This window comes from Squalius cephalus (genome assembly GCF_949319135.1).
Source record: "Squalius cephalus genome assembly, chromosome: 18".
In the NCBI taxonomy this organism is placed as follows: Eukaryota; Metazoa; Chordata; class Actinopteri; order Cypriniformes; family Leuciscidae; genus Squalius; species Squalius cephalus.
Genome location: NC_137139.1, coordinates 3,542,405 through 3,567,339, shown reverse-complemented (window position 1 = coordinate 3,567,339; position 24,935 = coordinate 3,542,405). Strand labels below are relative to the sequence as shown.

The window sequence follows — 24,935 nt, the reverse complement described above, 5'->3', positions numbered from 1 at the left end:
AGGGTCCAGAGAAGAGACCGCAAGTTTGATAGAGTTGAGAAAATGTAGACTATATTTATTTGCAACAACTATGTTAAAGGGTTAGTTCACCCAAAAATGAAAATTCTGTTATTAATTATTCATCCTCATGTCGTTCCAAACCCGTAAGACCTTCATTCATCTTCAGAACACAAATTAAGATATTTTGGATGCAATCTGAGAGCTTTCTGATCCCTCCATAGACAATAAAGTTATTGCAACTTTCAAGGCCCCGAAAGGTAGTAAATCATAGTTAAAATGGTCCATGTGAATACAGTGGTTCAACCTTAATGTTATGAAGCAACGAGAAAAACTTTTGTGCTCATTAGAGTCACAAATAATTTGCTCCTATCATCCGATCGTGGTTGTGTCTCTCTATTAGTGTTACTCGATCTTAGTGCTGCATTTGATACTATCGACAACAACGTTCTTTTGAATACTCGAAAACTATGTTGGCATTAGTGGAATTGCATTAGCATGGTTTAAATCATACTTATCTGACCGTTATCAGTTTGTAGCAGTAAATGATGAGATGTCTTATCGATCACAAGTTCAGTATGGCGTACCACAAGGCTCAGTACTAGGACCGTTGCTGTTCACTCTGTACATGCTACCATTAGGAGATATCATTAGGAAACATGGCATTAGCTTTCACTGTTATGCCGACGATACTCAGCTGTATATTTCTTCAAAACCTAACGAAACTTACCAATTCACAAAATTAATGGAATGCATAGCGGATATAAAAAATTGGATGACTAGTAATTTCCTACTACTAAATTGTGAAAAGAAGGTTTCTAATGATTTGACCAAAAATTTCCTCACGTAATAACCTAGAATACTGTCTAACACTCGATGGCTGCTCTGTTAAGTCTTCGTCGTCGGTTAGGAACCTGGGTGTGCTCTTTGATACCAATCTTTCATTTGAAAGTCACGTGTCTAGTATCTGTAAAACTGCATTTTTCCATCTTAAAAATATATCTAAATTACGTCATATGCTCTCATTGACAAATGCGGAACAATTAGTTCATGCGTTCATGACCTCAAGGCTAGATTATTGTAATGCTCTACTGGGTGGTTGCCCTGCACGCTTAATAAACAAACTACAGCTGGTCCAAAACGCAGCAGCTCGAGTTCTTACCAGAACCAGGAAGTATGACCATATTAGCCCGGTTCTGTCAAAACTGCACTGGCTCCCTATTAAACATCTACGTCACGGCGTTAGCTAGAGGCAAAACAAAGGGAAATCTGGAGGCAGCCAATACAAACCAGCACAGATTCAGATACATAAGGAGCTTAAAATGTCATCGTGTTGTGTTGTTGTGTGCAATACTCGACGGATTACAGGCTTCAATTTGAAATTTTATCGCATAATGTTTTCTAAACTATTGTGATTATTTGTGAATCATCTGTGATTGTATACACATTGATGTGATTGATTGTGAACTTTCTGAAGAACCTGGTAAGAAAGAATAATCAAATACATAAAGTTAAAAAATGTATTTGCTGCATCTGGAATTTTTATTTCTAGAAAATATTCACATCTTTAAAATTTGTAATGTAATGTCTCTCTTTACAAGGTCGTCTTCTGGCCTTGGCGCTGGCTTGGCAGAACTGCGGATCGTCCCACACAAGTCGTGTACGTGACCATTCAGCACATAGTTATAGGCATCTAAAGATTCATATGCCCTCAGTTTCTCTTTACGCTCGGTTTCTCTATCAGGTGTAGATGTCAAGCCACTCAACCAGAGGTAACGGTAACTGGACAGTGAGTGACCTTACACATTAAGATAAAATCAGATTTTCTTCAGTCATTGTTAAAAAAACAAGCTAACAAAACTAACTTTCTAACTGACGTTAGTGAAGCGGCCTGGGGAATAGCTCTACCTCCACCCAAGCTCTGCCCACAAAAAAACGTCACACTGTTTACTAACTGAAAAGGGGTCTATAGACTAAACACGTGGTGTGCATGAGCACGCCATCACCGTTTTCACAGATTCACATTTTTTACACGAAGTTTACACGAAGATAACGGTTTTCAAACATTTTCAAAACTTGCGCTCTCGAGAAACACTGTTGTGCAAATGAACGGCCAGAACACATTAAAAGTTTACTGTTTCCAGTTAAAACGGTGTCGGTGTCCCCAAAGTTAATAACTAATGATCTTTGCAACGGAAGTGAATCAATCAAAACTAACTTTAGCTGGACAATAACTTTATTCTAGAGCTGCTATAAAGCCAAAACCATCTCTGTTACTGTAATTTCCTATTATCACTGTAAAGCTGCTTTGAAACAATTCATATTGTTAAAAGGCTATATAAATGAAGGTGACTGACTTTAGGAGCCGGCCAATAATGGGAAATGCAGGAAAAGACAAAAACAAACCAAAAGTCCTTTTAAACTAAACATAAACACGACAGACTGTGTCACTATGTTCATGTGCATTCCTGCAGAACATTTGACCTCTACCCTTTTTCACTAACAGTTAACTAAAAACAACAGCAGAGTTTTGACAGCATCATATATCAGCTGGAATAGCAAGACTCATGGATTCAGGAGAAACACAGTCAAAGCCAACCCAAGAGAGGGAACTTCAGGGAAGTGGATCGTTATTGGACGTGGAATAATTTTAGACTAACAGCTCCAATTCACTTTCATTCTATGGAAAATATATTCTGGATATTCCGCTATATCACTTACAGTATCTGGCATGAAAAAATAAAAATCATGTATAGGTTTAAAGGCATGAGGGTGACTAAATAGGGACCCTTCCTGCAAGGGCAGCAAGCCAAATCCATTCGCTAGGCCTGGATGGGCAGGTGAACCCTAGTGGAAAAAAGGTATACTTTATTGTATTTGAAATATATTCCCCTTTTCAATAGTATAGTGCAAATATACTAACAAAAATTGCATATATTAAAATATCTTTAAATATATTAAAAGTATATTAGCATCATGCTTTTACCTATTTTCACAATACAACTTTTGACACAATTTTAAATAATTGTACTTTAGTATATTTTAGAAAAAATATACTTGAAGTGAAAATTCATCTTATTTTTTAAAAGTGTATTTATTTGCACTTTAATAAAAATATATTTTAGGTATATTTTAACTGTGTGCTGGAAATGATCACTGTAACAATGCATAAAAGTATACTTTCAAAATTCATTATAGTATACAATAGTATTTTGAACAAAGTATAACTAAGCATTAATTGTCTATTATTGTGCATTTGTTATTGAAGACAAAGTGTGCAATTTGTTTTACACTACAATTTAATTACAACTAAAATATACTTAGTACAAAATGAGTTGTTTCAAAATAGTTCTAGTTAACAAGTTAAAGTTAACTAATCATTAACACACTTTAACATTAGCACACATTAATGCACGCCCGCATTTTTTTTTCACCAGGGAACTTAAGTGAAGTAAAGAAAAAAAGTGAAAGAATATCCATCCTCTAAAGAATCCAACTTGATAATGAAAACAGCTCCACAGTATGACACTGTTTTCTTCTAGATCTGCTGTACAGCAGAAACAAACTTTGTTGTATTATTTTCATGTTATCTCTGTAAAGCTGCTTTGAAACAATCTGTACTGTAAAAAGCGCTATAGAAATAAAGGTGACTTGACTTGACAGTCAGATGTCACAAAATCCATTTAATGCTGCAGTTTTATCTGATATAGCAATAGCCAATCCAATCAATCCAATCCAATCTAATATCCTCTGTAAATATGAAAACACTGGTTTCACAAATATCAGCCAGTAAAGCAGATATTCCTCTGCTGTCAGCCCTGAACAAGCGATCTCTTCCTGTCTGGAGTCTGTGCTGTTTGAGTCAAATCAACATCTTCTCTGTTTGATATTCGATATCTAATGTGGCCTAAGTTTATAAATACTTTTTTGGAGGCCACAGTATAAATTTAGCATATATATTTAAGTCACACACACACACACACACACACGCACACACGCACACACACACACAAACTCACTCACTGACGGAAGAAATCACAAGTGCCTCACTCAAAACACATGTGGTGTCTGAGACCAGCTAGACCCAACAACAGCATCAGTCCACCTCAACACAAACACAATGCCACGTGTTTCAGTGCTGCTTGATGGTCAACATTAGAGTTAAAAATAAACAGTCTTTATTATTAAACCAAAACACTAAAACACACAGGAGAAAAGGAAAAGCATTATATGCAGACGTGAGAACCGACCACGAACAACTGAAACACAGGGCTATAAATACAGGGGTAGAACAAGGGAATCTCAACCAGACACAGGTGAAACTAATAGAAACAAATGAGAACATAATCAGTAACCAAGGAAACCGAAACTACACAGAACAGGGAAAAAGGAACTAAAGGAAACAGAACAGAATGTCAAAATAAGAGTCCATATAATACAACAAACCTGACAGGTGTAACAAGCTGAGTTAAAATATAAACACGAGCATTCACATGTTTGGGTCGGCAAGATTTTACTGTTTTTGAAAGAAGTCTATTATGCCCACCAAGGCTGCAAAAATACAGTAAAAACAGAAATATTGTGAAATATTACAATGTAAAACAGCTGTTTTCTATGTGAATATATAGTAAAGTATAATTTATTCCTGTGATCAAAGCTGAATTTTAAGCATCATTACTCGTCTTCAGTGTCACATGATCCTTCAGAAATAATTCTAATATGATGATTTGATGCTCAAAAAACATTCATTATTATTATTATCAATGTTGAAAGTTGTGCTGCTTCATATTTTTGTGGAAATTGTGATAGATTGTATTTTTTAGGGTACTTTAATTAATAGAAAGTTCAAAAGAACAGCATTTATTTAAAATAGAAATCTTTTGTAACATTCCTTCTGAATAAAAGTATTAATTTCTTTCCAAAAAAACAAAAACAAATTGGTAACACTTTACAATAAGATTCATTATCTGTTCATTATTTGTTTATGCTAGTTCACTGTGCATGAACTCATGTTAACAAATACAACATTTGATTTTAATAATGTATTAGTAAATGTTGAAATTAACAAACTAAGATTAATAAATGCTGTAGAAGTATTTATCATTCTTAGTTTGTGAACTAAAGTAGTTAACTAATAAACCTTATTGTAAAGTGTTACCAAAAAATCAAATACATAAATAAAAACCTTAATGACCCCCAAACGTTTGAACTTTTACCACTCGACATGAACGCAGGAGTCACTGTCTGCAGGGTTTAGTCCCAATCCTGCACAAATGCCTGTTGTTTCCCAGTCATCTTGAAGGAGTTACCCAAACCCGCTCATCTTTTGGATGTACTTATAGTAGTTGTAGGTACAGTTATTAATTACTTTATGCGGTGAGGTTGAGGGTTATGAAACCTGAATGAATAGAATCATGATTATGAAAACAAATATTATGATCATTGAATTACTATGAATTATTATGATCAAAACATTTATTACAAAGTTTTTCCCACCACTTCTAATCAGGTCAATAAGAACTGACAGACACAAGCTTATCTCAGAGATCTCTTCTGCTGTCATACTGGACTTGATGCCAATGTTTTGAGCCTTTGGGCTTTTTCTCATAAGCAAAACTGGTTTTGATTCGGTTCATCCTGTAGGAGAGATGACACTGAATAATTCATGAGAATATCACATTTCCCCTCTGACTGAACACCCAACACTTCCACTGGTCATCAGCAGCTTATGTAAGAGTGTTTGTACCAGTAGATGGGGAAGATGGGGCAACAATATCACATTTGAGCTCTAGTTTCCAGCACTGAACAACAGTGGTGCAGAGTAATGAAGTTGCTGGTTCAATAGAGAAACTTTCATCCAAGACACTTAACCCTGTAAACTTGACATATGAAAAAGTACTCAGAAAAAACAGTTTATTAAACCTTTAGACAAATTATATAAAACAAATCTAATAATCATGTTTAATACATCAGGCTTTTATGGCTCATATAGAATGAAATACAGAAGGAAGATCTGAAGCTCACACTCGGCAGTGGCGGGTCTAGACCACGGCAGAGACACATTGATCTTAAAGCTGAAGTTCACCTAAACAATTTAGATTCTGACATCATACCCTCATGTCGTTCCAAATATGACTTTCTTCTGTTAAACTTAAAAAGATATTTTGAGAAATGTCTCATTGTTTTGTGTGTGTGTGTGTGTGTGTGTGTGTGTGTGTGTGTGTGTGTGTGTGTGTGTGTGTGTGTGTGTGTGTGTGTGAGAGATGTGCAAGCTTGTTGAGCGCACATCCCTTTATCACAGACATCAGTGGAGAGTTTGTAGTTGGGTCAGATATGTCAATAGCAGAGAGAGTAAAATGAGGAGCATATTACTACCCTGCTGGAGGGTCATTTTAGGGGTCCTATTATGCCCTTTTATGAAGTCTTGATTTAGTTTTTGAGGTGTACTCGAATATACTTTCATGCACGATTGTTAAAAAAACATTATTTTTCACATATTTTACATTATTACAGCACCTCTCTCTACAGTCTGTCTCGAATGCGTCGTTTAGTTCCTGTTTCGATGAAGCCTCTCCTTCCGAAATACGAAATGTGCTGTGATTGGTTGGCTGGCCCAGTGTGTTGTGATTGGCACCGGTTAGCGTGTGTTCGGGAAATGTCACGCCCCTTACCATAACAACGAGTTTCATCTGGTCATGTGTAAATATTAAGGATCGTGCAGAACGGATTTCAAGCCGGGACTTTGCAACCATGGATTTCACAGGATGTTTCAGAGTGGTATGGTTTTGGTAATTTTCTTATACGTTTAGAAACGAAGTTATACACCATGATCATGATACTTGTCGGAAAACTAAGGTAATACAAACAGTAATCGATCACAAAATCATGGATCATTTTCCTAAGGGGCGGTGAACCGTCTTACAAGAGCAAGAGCTTACAAAAGCTACAGTAAACACTACATCAATACTGTGATGTTAGTTAGCAGGCTAGCGGAGGCAAAGCTTTTCCCTTCTTTTACATCATAGCAACTACATAAAACTTATAGTTGGAGCTGTTAATAGAAAACACTACTAGAAATAATAAGACATACTTTAAAGTTGTGATTCACAAACATCAGATTGTCTCGACAAAATGGAAAATTATCCATTTCAGGAGAAGCTTTTGTGCGTAGCTGCATTAAAATGTGCAGCACACCGACAAACGTTGGGGTTATAATGTTCAGAAACATTGTTTAAAATACATTTGAACCACTCTTAGTTTGTCAGCCTTAGAAAAGTAAAAAAAAAAAGTTTTGGAAATGTTGTGGAAAAACAGTGTCTCTTTGACATAGTGACAACACTGTCTTCTCTAATGCAGCTCAACCAGGCCTCGCACCTTTTCTTGCATTTTCCGTTGGCAGGATTATTTAAATGAGTAACATTGTGACTTCATAAAATCCGAAAAAAACGCGCTGTAGTCCAAACGAGCCCATTCGTTGTAGTTCTCAGAAATTGTGCTCTTTGATACCAATCTTTCATTTGAAAGTCACGTGTCTAGTATCTGTAAAACTGCATTTTTTTTCATCTTAAAAATATATCTAAATTACACCATATGCTTTCAATGAAAAATGCAGAACAATTAGTTCATGCGTTCATGACCTCAAGGCTAGATTATTGTAATGCTCTACTGGGTGGTTGCCCCGCACGCTTAATAAACAAACTACAGCTGGTCCAAAACGCAGCTGCTCGAAACTGCTTAAAATATTGCTGATGACTTACAAAGCACTAAATGGTTTAGCTCCGCAGTACTTGAGCGAGCTCTTAACGCATTATAGTCCTTCACGTCTATTGCGATCTCAAAACTCTGGCCAGTTACTAATACCTAGAGTATCAAAATTGACTGCTGGCGGTAGATCTTTTTCCTATTTAGCACCTGAACTCTGGAACAGTCTTCCTAAGATTTTCCGGGAAGCAGACACACTCTGTCAGTTTAAATCTAAAAACGCATCTCTTTAACCTGGCATACACATAATACATTATCAATTTCTATTATTCAAATCATGTAAAATGATTGTAAGGCTGCATAGATTAGGTCAGCCGGAACCAGGAACACTTCCTATAACACCCGATGTACTCGTTAGGCCTACATCATAAGAAGAATGGCATCTACGCTAATGTTAGTCTCTCTGTTTATTCTGAGGTTTACTGCAGTCCGCCGGATCCGGGACGTGTCCAGATCAGATGGTGGACCTGCGCCTGGACATGATGACAACGCATCCCTGAATGTCAGCAGAGACCGTGTCAAGCATCATCCCCTGTGAAGGCCTCATCGCCACGACAAAAGTGTCTTTCTTTTTTTCACGACAAATGTTTCTTTTCCCCTGTACACCTGAAAACATTATCAAAATGATTCCTGTGCACATGAATCTGCGGAAATGACTAAAAACGCTGTATTATGCATGCCAGACAAGTTATTGGCGATGTCACTTAATAGAGAAAGACTACGCGTCTGCACACATACGCATTCAAACGCACATGCCTATAGACTAAACATATAGTGAGCACGTCGTCACCGTTTACACAGATTAACGTTTTAAAGTTTACACATAGATGATAACGGTATTGTTTTCAAAACTTTGCATTCTCACGCCACCAAAATACCGTAGTCGTTTAAATGAACGGCCAGAACGCAAAACAAGTTTTCTGTTTTCAGATTTTTACACCAGAAATGAATCAATCAAAAACTTACTTAAACTGGACAGTGACTCTCTTCTACAGCCGAAACACTCTCTGTTGCATTAATTTCCTGTTATCTCTGTAAAGCTGCTTTGATACAATCTGTATTGTATAACGCTCTATATAAATGAAGGTGACTTGACTTGAACACAAGTTGATGACCAAAATAAAAAAATAATCTGCTGTATAATCTTTCAGATTGGCCTAACACAAATCAGCTTAGGAAAATGTATTTATTTGTAATATTATCATGCATGCTCAATTTATAAAAGCAAAACTAAACCATTTATTGTACATGTTCTTTTGTATCCTACATCTGTTCTCTGATAGCGGATTCTTTGCAAAGGTTGCATAGTCATGATCGTTTCATGTGTTTTTACAGCCTACTGTATAAGCAACACTGGACAGTTGGACAGATTAATATTATTTCTCACTATTTGTGAACATGACTGAAATTAAATATTTTCTTTTATCTGTAACTTTTCTTGGGTATCTCTGTGGTGAAAGTGTCTCTGTGATGGTGATGGGTTGCTCGTCAAAGATTCATTCATTGCGCTGATCATCCTCATAATTTACCTCTGGCTGCATTATAATGACTTCCTAATTTGGAATATGATCAAAGATTGTGTGGACATGTTCTGAGAAATTAGCTATTGAAAAATTACATTTTAACTCAAATGATCAAAATGACAGTTTCATTTTGCTAAACGAAATCAAATCAAAGTCATCAAATCACTGCAGCATCTGGGTAACATTACACACAACACAACTTGTGTAGAGAAGTTATTTGAGGTATAATGAGGTGCGTAGCCTAACAGCCCGCATCAAAACTCTTAGACAGATTGACGAATCATCATGAACGGCCATCACTGCTCCTCGCGTGCCATCACCCTATAAAATCAATCTGAATGTAGAAGAATAGCAGAGTCCCTGCCACAGGTATAACATTACAGCACAGAGCAACAGTATCACTGGAATCACTTCCAGAACGATTATTTCCAGCTGAATATGGAAACTTTATTGGCTCCATATTCACACAACTGCCATTTCATCTATTTCTTGAACTAGTGGAAGTAAATGAACAGCTCTCGGCTGGTTTTGCACTGAAGCTTAGCAGGGTTGAGTCTGGCCAGAAGCTGGATGGGAAACATTTTCTGCAATCACAAGGTTCAAGGCCTGCTTGTATGTAAAAAATAAATTAAAATAAAATAATAAAAAAAAACCTTTGGACAATATGTGACCTTGCACCATAAAAACCTAAGCTATCAGCAGCGCGTGGATGGAGTTTATCTGAGGACTGTCAATAATGTATGGAGAGCTGGAACACCTGACCGCCTCTGTTCATTTGGAAACAATCTACTCCAGCCTACAGCGGCCATTCCATTACACACACACACACACACACACACACACTCACACACATACACACACACACACACACACACACACACTCACAAGTCAAGTCAAGTCAAGTCACCTTCATTTATACAGCGCTTTTAACAATATAGATTGTATCAAATCAGCTTTACAGTGATAATCGGAGATTACAGTAACAGAGATTGTTTAGGCTTTACAGCAGCTCTAGAATAAAGTTATTGTCCAGCTAAAGTTTTTTATTTATTTTTTATTTTGATTGATTCACTTCTGTCGCAACGATCATTAGTGATTAACTTAGGGTCCGCTAACACGACACCGTTCTAACAGAAAACACTTAATGTGTTCTGGCCGCTCATTTGCACGACAGCAGTGTTTGGTGGCTCGTCCCACTACGGTTTTTAGACTTTAATGTCTTCACTAACCTCATTACCTCAATGAATTAAAAACTCTGAACACTGTTTTTCATGATCCTCAAGTCTGTGAAGTTCAGCATTTCTCAGAGCATGAGTGTGTGTTAGATGAAGGAAAGAGAGGCACACTCACGCACAGCCGAGGCAGCACACAGGAGCTCAGAGAAGACCCGTGAAGTCCAGCAGAACACAGCAGCCGTCAGGACCGTCAGGACCATCTGTGGGTCTGCGAGTCTGCGAGTGTGTGAGTCTGCTGGGGTCGGGACGGCCAGTAAATAAGTAATGCTGTCTGCTGTCTCAGATCAGAGCAGATCAAGTTATCTGAGGTCTCCGGTGTCACGCCGCATGTTCCTTCTCCAGCACATCATCTACCGCACAGAGGCTCCTGTCTGAAGGACAGCCTTTCCGTGACCGTTAGACCCACCCGCCCCAAACTCTCATTATTATGCACAAAAATGAGCATTCTAATTAACTGTGATGTAAACAATAAATACACCGTGGTAGTAACTGTTGTACCAAACTTAACTATTATAGAAGAAGAAAAAGCATTGTGTGAGGATGTGACCTCTATATCCCTGTCTACAGCCCCACATCACTGGAGCACTTGAGGTGCTCTTACACACACACACACACACACACACACACACACACACACACACACGCACACACACACACGCACACACGCACGTTTAATCAGAGCTTCATTAGGCAGGCTTCCATATACAGTAGAACATTTTCTCCTAATGTGCAGTATTATGGAGTTTTAGTTCTGCACGTTTGCTATGTCATCTCACACACACCTGAACCAGCTCATGAAGATCTGCAGGAGCACAGGTGTGTGTGTGTGTGTGTGTGTGTGTGAGATCAGGGCTGGAGCTGAACTCTGCAGGACGGGAGATCTCCAGAAACAGCCCTTTTTGTGTTGCTACCCATGTGATATATTTCAGAGTTAAACCGCATATTCAATGAGAAGATATGTAGGGCGAGCCTGGAAGTTATCCATAGGGAATTGACTGGAAGATGAAAAGTGTGAATTGCGCTCCGGCACGGAGTCAGAGCTGAATATGAGCCGACACGAACTGTGCTCCTCAACACCACCGACACACACTCTTTCTGATCGAGGTCTCCGAACGCTTCATGTCAAATCTTACATTATACTCGCTATCATTGCCGTAACCTTGATAACAATAACGTTAATACTGTTAAATTACTGAATTAACTATTTCCAAGATTTTAGAAGGACAGCCTTACACCCAACCACAACCAGCTGAAAACAATAGCTATTGGTCTATTGCTTAACGTCAACCAGTAACTCACACGGCCAAGGTGACATTAGTGAAAAAGTCATTTTAATAAATGATTAAAACACACACACACCAAAAATGAATAGGGGGAATTGTCATCACCATGTTGAATATAAATTCTGTTTCTGCTGTTAGCACATAAAATGTTTATGATTTACCATAGACAACTCACACTTACCTTTTGAAGAACGTGCTATTGGGCTGCAGACACAAAACCTGCCAGTAATCCAAACACAGAGCTTTAAATCTGGACATCTTCAGGGCTGGGTGTTCAGTCACATCTTCAGGGCTGGGTGTTCAGCAAACTGATCAAGCTTCGCTTCCACCCGAGAGATGCAATGCAGCGGAGGACATCCCTGTTACAGCATGTTACACGCCGACTGCTGTCCGACGGGCCGAACGCATCCTCGAGAGCTCAGGCACACACACCGAGAGGATCCTCTTGATGAGGAAACCAGGTCAGGTCAGCCTCACTGCACCAGCGTCTTCACTGTAGATCACTGAGACTCGATCCACACGGGGAACTTCCAGAGCACAGGTGCTCCTCGCTGCAGGCTTTTCCTAAACTGTTCCCAGCGAGTGCATCTCACCCACGGCATCCATGAGCAGATCTGCACCTATACATGCTGAATGCCGGTTGCCTGGCAACAACATCACTACTGAACTTGCAGATGGTTTGCTGGCGATGCCCTGGTGGAGGGAGGGACTCCCTCGTCCTCAATGCTATGATGTCATGTACATAAATCACGCTGTGTTTTAACTCCACTGCAGCGAGAAGAGACAGGTACACTAAACCAGCGTTTCTCAACGGCGGTGTGTCCATAAGACCCACCAGTAAAGCTCAAGTAACCCTCAAAATGCTCATTATTCAGATCATGGGGCCTGGGGTCTCATTTATAACCGTTGTGTCACACAAAACAGGCCCTGGAAGAGGCGAACGCTAAAGTTCTGAGTTATAAAATAAATCTGCGCACCTGTACACAGACTCTGACCCATGCGTACGGACATTCTGGAGACACCGGTGGTGAGCTGAGGGACTGACGGCAGATGAAGAAATTAAATGATAAAACAGAAATACATCAATTGAATTACCTCAACTTCCATTTCTAATGATCTCGGGGTGGGTGGAGGGTTAACCCTTGATTAGCTGGCTCATTTTAATATGCATGGCCATTCATGAGGTGATTTGCATTGACTAATTATGGCTGATTGTGTGCGTGGAAAGGCCGGTGTGTGAGACTTTTCCACGCGTGTAAATTCTCAGGTAGACTGTGATTTATAAAGGGAAAAATGCATGCAGGTGTGCGTATGCAAGGTTTTATAAATCTCAATCTTTGATTGCGTACGCCTGTCGTGGCTTTTTACATTTTTTTTTTTTTTTATTATTTATAAAGGGACCATGTACAATTTTTAACATAAATGTTTCCATTTCATGCATTGTACCAGATTTAGCCAAATGCTAATTTTCATCCGCAGTCCTCTGGCAGGTCAACACTAACATAAAATAACACAGACAATACCAACGTACAATAAAACATACATACACACACATACTATCAGGGCCAAAAAATAAAATAAAACTCTGGCGTACTGGTGCTGGTGTACGTTCACTTTTAGCTGGGATTCTACGCACTCTTTAATAAATGAAGCCCCAGGATATTAGAAAGAAGGGCTGAATATCAGTTCACTACCTGTCCACCCAATATAGTCAAATAGAGATCGAGTAGTGTGTCCCAAATATCTTGTCTTGTTTTTTTCACCAATTCTTTTTATTATTTATTATTATTGAAAGATTATTGGACTGGGAGCCAATGTAAAGAGGCTAATACCAGAATAATAGATTTGTGTTTCTTTAGCCTCTTCAAACCTCGCCGCAGCATTTTGCACTGTTTGTGGTCTTGCTAGGGATGCAGAGGGAATGCCAAAATATACAGAGAGTTACAGAAATCTGACCATGAAAGGATGTAAGTTTGAAAAACTCTTTCAAAGTCTGAATTTGGTGGAAAAGGTTTAATTATTTTGCTTATACATTTTTAAGTTATCATCAATTAAAAAGCCTAAATCCCTTACCGACATTTTAGGTGCTTGAATTTAAAAGGGCCTTAATAGAGCCATCTACTTGTCCAAAGAAAAAGACCTCTGTTTTGTCCTCATTTAACTTTAAAAAATGTAATGCCATCCAATTTTTTATATCTTTTAGAAACACTAATAAAGAGTCCAATGAGTTGGTAGAATGCCTTAATAGTGAGTGCAATTGAGTGTCATTGGAAAAACAATGGAAAGTAGTTCCTAAAAATGCAACCCAACGGGAGCAAATACAGAGAAAAGAGAGTAGGACCGAGGACAGAACCTTGGGGAATACATCCACAGTTCATTTGATCATAGTAACTGAACCCAATCATAAGTCAAAAGTGTAGAAATGTGTTGAATTAGAAAAGTTCAACAAAATAATGATAAAACACAAATAAACGATGAAGCTGACAGATGGCCTGCCATACACCATCTTGCATAAAGATCCATCCCTCCAAATCATAGTGTATTGGACGTCAAAGCTTCCTGGACAGCATGCCATTGCTGTTAAATGTACGAAGTATGCATCAGCACATAACATACTTTTCATTCTTAGAAATATGTGAACTGGAACGGAGCCAAGATCTTGATGTAATGGTCTGTGTCGTCCACTAGAGGCAATAGAAGGTGTTTTCACACTTGAAATAGTTAACCCTGGGTCATTCCAAACCCTGGGTAACACTATCCTGGGGTATATTGTTTCACGCTTCACACTGCTTATACTTAACCTGAGTTTCACATGGTACATTCCTAAACCCTGGGTTAGATATTGAGCAAACACATCAAGTGACCTGTTTACATAAAGGCATTGCACATCCTCATAATAACTTTTTTCCTGAATGGATTTTTCGGACTATAAAGGTAAAAATAAAACAGACTCATCCTCACTTCAATTGACATTTTCCCCCTTAAACGCTGAAAATATTGTTTATACAACGCATGGTGTTTCAGTGTCGGTCCAAAGTGCGTAAATATATGAGGCACGTGATTGGCTGTCTGTTGATACCCTGCTGAACAATACAGCATAAACCAGCATGAGTTCCACGTTGGTCCAGCCTAGTCATGCTGTTCTCAGTCAAAACTGATCTGGTGTCGCTGGTCCACAGGCACTCCTGCAAACATGAAGCAAACCAGCATCCCATGCAGCTCCCAGCATGCAAAACATACCTAATGCATTATGTAACGATAAAAACAGGAGTATGTTTCAAACAGAAACATAGCTTCAAACAAAAATAAGATAGCTGTGGATTTGAACTGAAATAGATAAGATTAATTGGTTCCATGGCTCCAACTCAAGTAGTTAAAGGCACACTATGCAAGATTTGTAGCTTAATATACAGGGGTGCAAACACATGTATGGTCAAAAAAGAGAGAGGTAATCGAAGCCCTCGTCCCGCGGCAAATATCCAGATACTACATTGCCACCATCCCCAACCCACCCCTATAGGCACATAGAGTCAAATGAAATTTAGAAAAACTATCTTGCACTTCTTCTTCTTGCTTTACTGCTACTTCCTGAAAACGATTTCACCTGATGATTTGAAAAGCTCTTTTTGTAAAGAATGAATAATTCTAGGATGATTGGGGTAATTGTGTAGGGTAGGCCTAGTGCATCTGCATAGAAACTAATAAACAAAATACAAATATAAATACAATAAAACACAAATACACGAGAAATAAAGCAGTGCTTTGTTTTTCAGGTAAATTAACTGTATTAAGTATTAATACAGTTTATCTTTTGACAAAACGTGATTTTTCTCTTTCTCTTTTGTTGTTTGATTAACTTTGGTGACACAAACAGCTGCAGGTATATTGGGTGCTGTCCCTTTAAGACGAATGCACATATCTAATACCGGTAATGACACGCATCCGTTTTATTTTGACTGCGTTTACGGGGAAACTCGTTGAGAGTGAGACGGACACTGGCTTATTTTTTCGTGCACATGTCGGTTCAAACACAAATAGATAAGAAAGAAAAGGGAAATCGGTGTTCACGAACTTCACGTGCTGCCTGTCTGCGACTGCGTGGCTCTGTGCGCCAACAGACCATCTACATTTGGATGTTAAATATAATATATATAGCCTGATACAGCAAAGACAACGTCGGCAGTATTGACGACAAAATAGGCTACAGAATATTTCGTTCTGTAGGCCTATTGACAGGGACAATATTTGAAAATCGATAATTAGGCCTATTTTTTAAATTACAATTATATATGCATTTGTCAAAACCGAGAGACTTTCAAGCATCAAAATGTAATTTATTAATATGTATTTGCGCCTTCTATTTTGTCTGAAAACTTCCAACACTCTTGCGTGTCGCGTGAAAAATAGGCGTCGGTTGCGGTTCTATTTCTAGCACGCGGTTTCGGCGTGGCTCGAGAAGTGTGTCTGTCACGCAGGCATTGTGCTCTAACACAAGCTCTAACCAGTTAACATGAGAGCCGACATAAAAACGGACACTCCACGCCACGCAGAGAGAAATGTGATGCAGTGGCAGATCCAGAGTGAGACAGAAACACTAGTGGTTCACGCTTGCGCACATACTGCTGGTTTGGCGCGCAGTGTTCTGATTCGCTTATTTCCTATTTACTTGTTGGTGGACGCAATCCAGAATTACTGTTTAATAACAGTAAAATTAACGGTTAAATTATAATCAGACCCTCTCAACCCCCCCCCCCCCCCCTCCTTAAAAAAAAAACTCTTCGGATCTGCACGATTCACACAAGTCACCCAAACTGATTGGGGAGCAACCAGCAATGCAGGTTTGAGAGGTGGCACCCCGACAAATGTCGCGAGAATCACGACTTGCTTTGAAGCAGCCTCTATGGAAGACACTAGCAGGCATTTCAGACGTGAATCATGGCAGAGTCGACGAAGAAAACGATGAAAGCGAGGTCGGAAGAGTCAAGGAAAAGAGAGATGGCTCTGCGTGAGTGGTATTTACGACAGTAACGTTACTGACTCTAGGGGGCGCTGTTTGAGAAAAACGGAAACTGCAGAGTGTGCCTTTAAGTAATTAACTTAAAGATGTGTGTTCATGCTACAAATAATTAAGTTCATCTAACTCAATGTAGCTTGTTGGTTTAGTAATTTCATTAGAAGTTGTCATAACTCCAAAAAGTGGATGCAAACGGTTTTGTAATATTTTTCATAATATTGCACAGATGTAAAAGAAAAATCATATACAAGAGGGTCAAAAACAAAATTTTTAATTTGAATCCTGTTACATGTTCAAGACAATAAGCTACTGATATCAGACAACGCAAATACAGTCGTGATACAGTAATTGATATTTAGGTAGATATTGCTTTCTCATGTCATGCATCACTCCGAGTACTGAATGAAACTGCTTTTTCACTCTTCCACACTCTCCGAAATACACTCTGTTCTGTATCTTTGTATTAGAGGAACACGTTTGTGGTTAAACACTCATTAAACTGCATGATTCAGTTCTAGCACTATCACTGTGTTCTTCCAGTGTTCACGGACTGAACTTTTAAATGAACTACTGCAGAAAGATTCCCATCTGTCCTACACAGTGATGTTTATTCCCCAGAGGAACACAGCGTTCCCGCAGGAGACGGACAGACGGAAGGATGGATGGAGGGAGGGATGAGTGCATGTAGCTCTTTTGGAAGAACGCTTTGTGAGAGAGGGCAGATCCTTGGCTGGACAGGAGATGTTATTCCTGCTATCTTGAAGGACTGCTGCTTCCAGATGGAGGACAGCAGAACTGATGCAGCACATTATGGTTCCTGTGAGAGAAGCACACTATAAGAACAGCACACACACACACACACACACACACACTGCATACTCTAGGCCAGCAGTTCTCAGTGGTGCTTCACGACCCACATTTTACCTGATCATAGGTAAACAATAATATAAACATTTAGTGTAATCATATTCTTACAAAATTGATCATAACTTGATGATGATGACCATAATAAAGAGTAATATTTTATTTTCATTTTTGTGGATTCCTGGACTTATGTTTATACAGTCACGGAGCTTGGCCCATTGAGGACTACAAACAGACTACAAAGCATGGCACAAGAAACAGGAAACACTTCAACATAAAAGTCCAGGAATCCACACAGGGAATATGTAACAAACCGAAATTTGTTCCACAAAAATAACCAATTACAATCAAAAGCGTTGATCTGTCATTCCTAAAACCAATTAGCTGTCGTTATCACACTGAAGCAAGCCTTCCATTGGTTATGAGAGAAGCTAAACCTCGCTGAATTTGCAGGTGTAGATTATCAAAAGACTAAAAACAAAAACTGAAGAGCGGCTCTCCCGTTTGGCCAAAATATCAATGGAATCCAAATTACTGAAGGACCTCAAAGCGAGTGGATATTTGTATGACAGGACCATTTATAAATTGGTGCGGTCAGTCAAGTCTTTATATTATCCACGTATAGGAGTGTATTTATCACAAAAACTGTGATAAACCCAAGTCTAATATTGCTTTATCATAGCTAATTAATGTCCACCTCAGCCTCCTTAAAAATGTCCCGCCACTGAACATGACATAGGAGCACATAAATAAGAGAATTGACAATTATGTTCAGAACAAATACCTGTATTTAATGTAGACTGTGTGGGGTTTTTTTAATCATAATTTATTTTTCCTTTTGTAGTTTTGGAGGATGAAGGCATGTCATGTTGGCATCTGTATCATTTGGCGTATAATGTGCCAAAATGCATGTTTGGTCGGACGGGCGTCAACTAGGGCTGGGCGATTTAAATCATGATATTGTTATGCGCATCTCGTCAGTAAAGCCGGTTCCTTGATTAGTAGTAAATCGCCATCACCTGCTTTCAGATGGAGCGGCATTTACTACAAAGAGCCGTAGTTAACTGACAAGCTGAGCCATATCGCATTAAAATCGCGGACGTATCGCCAGCGATAATTAATGCGATATGGCTCAGCTTGTCAGTTAACTACGGCTCTTTGTAGTAAATGCCGCTCCATCTGAAAGCAGGTGATGGCGATTTACTACTAATCAAGGAACCGGCTTTACTGACGAGATGCGCATAACAATCTCACGATTTAAATCGCCCAGCCCTAGCGTCAACAATCACAAATATGAGAGGTGTTTCCTCTTCCTTTATAAGCCTTTTTTTTTTTTTTGCATTTTATTTATTCTGGGACTCATTTTGGGTCGTGGCCCATCAGTTGAGAACCACTGGTCTAGGCATCCTAAATCAAACATTATCTGACTTCTCATTCAAGCACGCTTTACAGACCAATTCCAGTGTCTGCAAACACTGCAGCACATGTACACTAAATGATGGCAGAAAACTGGCAAAATGTTGTATGCAAGAAAAGTAGCTAGCCAAATCGCAGTGAATACCCAGCCTACTCAAAAATGTCAGCCAGCCGCCACTGAACATGACAGGAGTAAAAAGATCTGATGGTTTCTATGGTTTTTCATGCTTACGTCACTGGGACAATAGCATCTGACATCAAATTTGTCAGGAGATAATTTTTGAATGTGTACCGTACACGAGTACAGGATTTGAGCGTTATGGCAGATGGGGACCGTGATGAAAAGCAGGCGTTTAGCATAGTTCCCTTTCAAGGAAACTAGAGCTGCGTCAAGACGCTGTGGGAACGCCTCTGTGTGATTGCTACGTGAAGCACGTGTGAAATCAGTCCAATGGTGTGACAAGACGTCATAGGCGGGTGACGTCACAGACCAGGAAACTATACACATAACCGGACTCAGACCGTGCTAGCTTCTGTGTCTTCAGCAACCGCTCTCTGTGAACTGTCATAGTCTATTTGGTGTTGTTTGTCACATACACATAAGCAGCAGTTTAAGCCATGTGCTTTTCCCTGCCCTTGTTTCCTAACAGGTGGGGATACACACAAGCTTTGCGTTGCTTGTTTGGGAGTGGAGCATGCCCAGTCAGTTCTCAAGGGGGCTGACTATGAGCATTGCGAAAAGCTGTCCGTGAGGAGCGTTCTTCCAGGAGGGCGCTTCGGCACGCGTTCCTCACGGTTCGGGTCCCGCTTCTGCTGAGACAGAACAGCGACTTAGATCGTGTGGTTCGCAGATGGATTTGGCAGAGGGGTTTGAGCCATATCTCAGGGCTTGAGCCATATCTCGGGCCCAGCCATATCTCAGCCTTCACCTGCCAGATCTAGTGCCTTCTCTCAGGGAGAAGCAGAGCTACAAGTATCCAGTTCTGAGGATGTTGTTAGCATTGATGCAGGGGATACTGAGGATTCGCCACCTCATACCCCTGCATACGAGGAGCTTATAGAGGTTGTGACTCGTGCTGTTGCTAAATTAAACATCGATTGGCCAGCCGAGAAACAAGAGGTTCAAAAGAAAAGTTTGCTAGATGAGAGATATTTATCATCTAGATCACTTCCTCCACTGAGGTGTTGAGATTGTGGAAGAAACCCATGTCATATCGTATCTTCAGCCCACAGACCTCTAACTATAGTAATATTATGAGGCTGATACAACATGGCTACGTGACGAGGCCTCGGGCTGAAGAGACGCTTGCACTATCTCTCCCCCAAGTTAGCATCGTCACTACAATCCCTGACGTTACCCACCAAGCCTCTTAAAGCTACATCAACGCTGGTGGGTAAAGCGTATTCGGCAGCAGGTCAGGCTGAAGCATGCTTGCACACTATGTCTAGACTGCAAGCATATCAGGCTAAGGGACCTGGATGATAGTGATGAAGTTAGCGCTGATGCAATTCGAGAACTGCGCGGGGCTACAGATTTGTCTCTTCGGAGAGGCATCTCTGACCGAATCTATCTGACACGCGTGACGGATAGAACTGTCTTGCTGGACGCTGCGCTCTAGCCTTCTGGCCTCTTCGGCGACTCGGTCACCTCGGTCGTCGAGAGGTTTCAGGAGGCAAAGAAAGAGGCAGCAGATCTTCCTCGCCGATCTATGGTCTCCGAGACTGCTGGGCGGGAGCAGTCTTGGCCGTCTACGAGCTCCTCACAGCACAGAGCGCAACAGAAACAAAGCGACCTATTGCCCAAGCAGGGGGCACGATATACCACCCTCGCCCGGAGTTGTGGAAGCTGTGGGCTTGGCTCCTGAGGGGGCCCAGCTCATAGAATCTGGTCTCTGGTCCGAGGTCACGGAGACCATCCTCCAGTCCAGAGCTCCCTCCACGAGAAGACTGTATGGCTTGAAGTGGAGGCTATCCTCTTCTTGGTGCAGAGAACGTCATTTGGACCCAGTCAACTCTATTAGGGGTTCAGTGCTGGATTTTTTGCAAGAGCGTTTCTCTGCTGGGTTATCTCCGTTCACCTTAAAGGTCTATGTGGCGGCTATATCTGCTAACCACACTCCTTTGGGTGGTGCATCATTAGGGAGAGATCCTCTCATTACTTGTTTTCTTCGTGGCACTTTGAGGCTGAGGCCTGCACTACGCACTAGAGCACCAGCTTGGGATTTGGTGGTTGTTCTTGAAGGCCTGGCTTTGGCTCCCTTTGAGCTTATTGAAGAGGTTTCAGAAAAATTCCTTACATTAAAACGTTATTTCTCCTTGCTATATAGTCTCTAAAAGAATTGGAGACTTACCAGCTTTGTCGGTTGCTCCTTCATGCTTAGAATTTGCACCTGGAATGGTGAAAGCTTTTCCTCACCCTAGGCCTGGTTTTGTGCCTAAGGTCCCAACTAATGTTGCTGGTCCTATTAAGTTGCAGGCCTTCTGTCCTCCACCCTTTCAATCATCAGATCAGGAAAAACATAATCTGCTGTGCCCTGTTAGGGCTTTGGATGCTTATGTCCACAGAGCTGCCCTGTGGCGAAAATCAGATCAGATCCTGTCTCTTTCGGGTCACCTAGGAAAGGTAAACCCACATCTAAGCAGAGGATGAGCAAGTGGGTGGTTGAGGCTATCTCACTTGCTTATAAGGTGGGCAGCCAGCCTTCACCTATGACGTCTCGTCACACCATTGGACTGATTTCACACGTGCTTCACGATGCAATCACGCAGGGGCGTTCCCACAGTGCCTCGACGCAGCTCGAGTTCCCTCTTCAGGGATCCAGGAATACACACGTAACCTGAGACGTTATGGTGAGATGCAGAGCACTCAAACAAGGGCTGTTTTCATCAGTCTTTTGAGAATAACTACTTTTCTTTTTTTTACTAATTTAAAAAATAAGTTCATGAAATTCCAGTTCATGAGAATAATAGGACAGAAAACAGACATGTGAAACATCTCTAAAAAAAAACATCTACAATGCAGAATCTTCAAAACCTCAAGGAATCTATTAAACAAAACTAATGAAATATACAACTGCAAAACATACATAAATATAAATGATCATAAATTGTGGTTATTTTTAAACTGTAAATCCTGTGGCAACAGTGACTGCTCAACTAGGGAGCAGATTGAGCCCCATGCAAAGAGGTTTACGCAGTGGTGCCAGGTCCTGTTCGGAGCGCAGTGTCCCGTCCTGTTCACGCTCAGTTCACTCATGAACCAGACTGACAGCCGCGTTCTACAACTTAAGCTGACCATCTTAAATTACAGGAATTCCAAGTGTGTTTGTTGACATGATAAGTGTGTTCACAGACACTTCTGTGCAGTCAATCACTAACGTTAAAACATTCAATCATTCATCACCTGATGTAAATAACAGGACCAGAGATTCACACCCAACTAAAATTACTAATAATAATCATCACACTGAACCATTCACAATGCTTCAGATTTGATTGAGACAACAACAAAAAACTATTGCAGTTTTGTTGGTTTAAATCATTTGAATTGTAGTTTTATGTATGTATATGTTCACATTTCCATTGGTGAAAAACTGAAGCAATTTCTATCATTTGTCGGGTCATTTCAAGACTTCATGTTACTCTATTACCTTGTTTGGCAGTTTGACAAAAATCATTCTCATGAACTGGAATTACAGTAAACCATCTAGGCTAATAAAAGCACATCACATTTCAAAATTTGTCCTGACACTACAGATATCCTTCGTTTGAACTAACAGCAAAGGTACTTTAGCAAAGATTTAAAGCTCTTCATCAACAATGTTTGATTTTTACCCTTAAATGAAATAGATTTGATCTAAGATCAAGCTAGCCAACATTATTATTGTTGAAAAGTTGTATTAGCCTATACATTAAAAACCTTTAAAATTAGGGTGTGTTCACGAATGTCACGTGTTGTCATCTCGAATTCACGGTAATTACAACATGGCGTGAACGCAGTATGATACAGACCAAAATATGAAACAAGTTGATGAAATGCCTTTAACTTGACTTTAACATGGAGATCAATGCCACTGCTGGTGGAAGAGCGTGACGTGAGGTTTCTCTAGCGCAGCTGCGTGTGATGAGCGGCAGTCAGTCTGCCTGGTTTGGCCACGAGCGCCTCTTACCTGCACTCAGAGAGAGGAGCAGGTACAGCTAGCGGCTTAGAGCGACACGGCGCAGGACAGCAGTACTGGTGCAAAGCATTTACATACCTACGACACAAGGAGAAACAAACACGTCAGACACCCGCCGCCATCGACCCAACACTACAAACACACCTCAGCCTCCGGATGTCCTGCATTACCCGGAGCACTGCGGAGCTGTTCAGACAGCGGGAAACACAATGGTTTGCTGTTAGGGGAATTAAGATACACTTTTGTAACATTATAAATCGCTCACGTCCTTTTGAACGGTTTCATGTACAGAAATGTGTCTGACATCGATGAATAAATGACAGGTGGAGATGCTGATTTCTCTATGAGTGCTCAGGTCTTTATCTAACTCTGCACCAGACTGCCGTCACACACACAGCGTCACCGCTTCAGTCACAGATGCACTGCTTTAGTCACTGCAGGCAGCGCTTACATGGACGTAACAGGGAAAGTGCACAAATGTTCCAGTGTTTGTCACACATTATTGACCAGCGACACCAGATCAGTTTTGATTGAGAACAGCATGACTAGGCTGGTCCACCAGCACTAAACCAGCACTAGACCAGCATAAACCAGCACTAGACCAACATGGAGTTCATGCTGGTTTCTGCTGTGTTTTTAGGGCTGTGCAATTAATTGAATTTCGATCACCAAAATAGTACAATCGAGTAAAAACGATTATTTTGCCATGTTCTGTTTTGCAAGAACACTCTTATTTTGACTTGTGTTCCCGAAGCCATAAACTCTCTCAGCTTGAATGTTTAAACTGATAAGACTTAAAGAGGTGAAAATGATCAACTTTAGTTATGATGCAGTGCTGGCCCGATTGTGCAAGAGACAGTTCCGTCATGTCCCGACTCCTGAACGCGAGAGTGTAGTTTCGACGCTTGCTTTGTCCAACCCATTTTGAGAGACGGAGAGAGTAGACGCAGCGCCGCTGAACACTCACGCGGTTTGTGAAATTGCGTCTTAGATAGATTTGATAGATTTGATTTTATAATCTGTGTGGATTAATTTAGGACACTCATACAATCTACTTGCTAAAGTGAATCAGTGTTTGCGGGGGAATTTCCCGCATTATAAGTGGTAGAGCTGCGGGAAAATTAAAATACTTGTTGAAGTATTAGGCTATCTGTTATATTATTTATTTTAATAGTTCAAAAAGTACAATAAATGTTCAAATTTCAATTTTTTAAGAATTGTTGAAAGGTGTCTTTTTAATAAATGCAACACATTCCCAAAGTCATGTGAAATAATCGTGTTACATAATCGTGATTTCAATACTGACCAAAATAATCGTGATTATGATTTTTTCCATAATCGAGCAGCCCTAGTATCAAGGTTCTGTCCTCGGTCCTACTCTCTTTTATCTGGATTTGCTCCCATTGGTGGCATTTTTAGGAAGCACTTTCCATTGTTTTGCCAAAGACACTCTACTTACTATTAAGGCATTCTACCAACTCACTGGACTCTTTATTAGTGTTTCTAAAAGATATCAAACATTTGATGGCATTACATTTTTTTTATGTTAAATGAGGACAAAACAGAGGCCTTTTTCTTTGGTGAAGTAGATGGCTCTATTATGGTCCTTTTAAATTCACATTCACCTTTAAATGAATCTAGCAGCTAGACCAGCATCAAACCAC

The 24,935-nt window shown here is 40.1% G+C and overlaps 1 protein-coding gene across 7 annotated transcripts in view; it reads right to left on the bottom strand.

Moving 5' to 3' along the window:
* iqsec1a (IQ motif and Sec7 domain ArfGEF 1a) overlaps positions 1-24,935 on the bottom strand; it is a 134,071-nt gene that overhangs the window by 43,591 nt on the left and 65,545 nt on the right. Inside the window, exon 1 of one of the 7 annotated variants that reach the window (XM_079850255.1) lies at positions 11,981-12,077. The exons of 5 other annotated variants lie outside the window; for them this stretch is intronic. In XM_079850255.1, the coding sequence (XP_079706381.1) occupies positions 11,981-12,057 (77 nt within the window). In that variant the 5' untranslated portion in view covers positions 12,058-12,077. Of the gene's footprint in view, positions 1-10,631; positions 10,706-11,980; positions 12,078-24,935 lie in introns of those variants that run through there. One more of the 7 variants, XM_079850259.1, reaches the window with a different exon arrangement.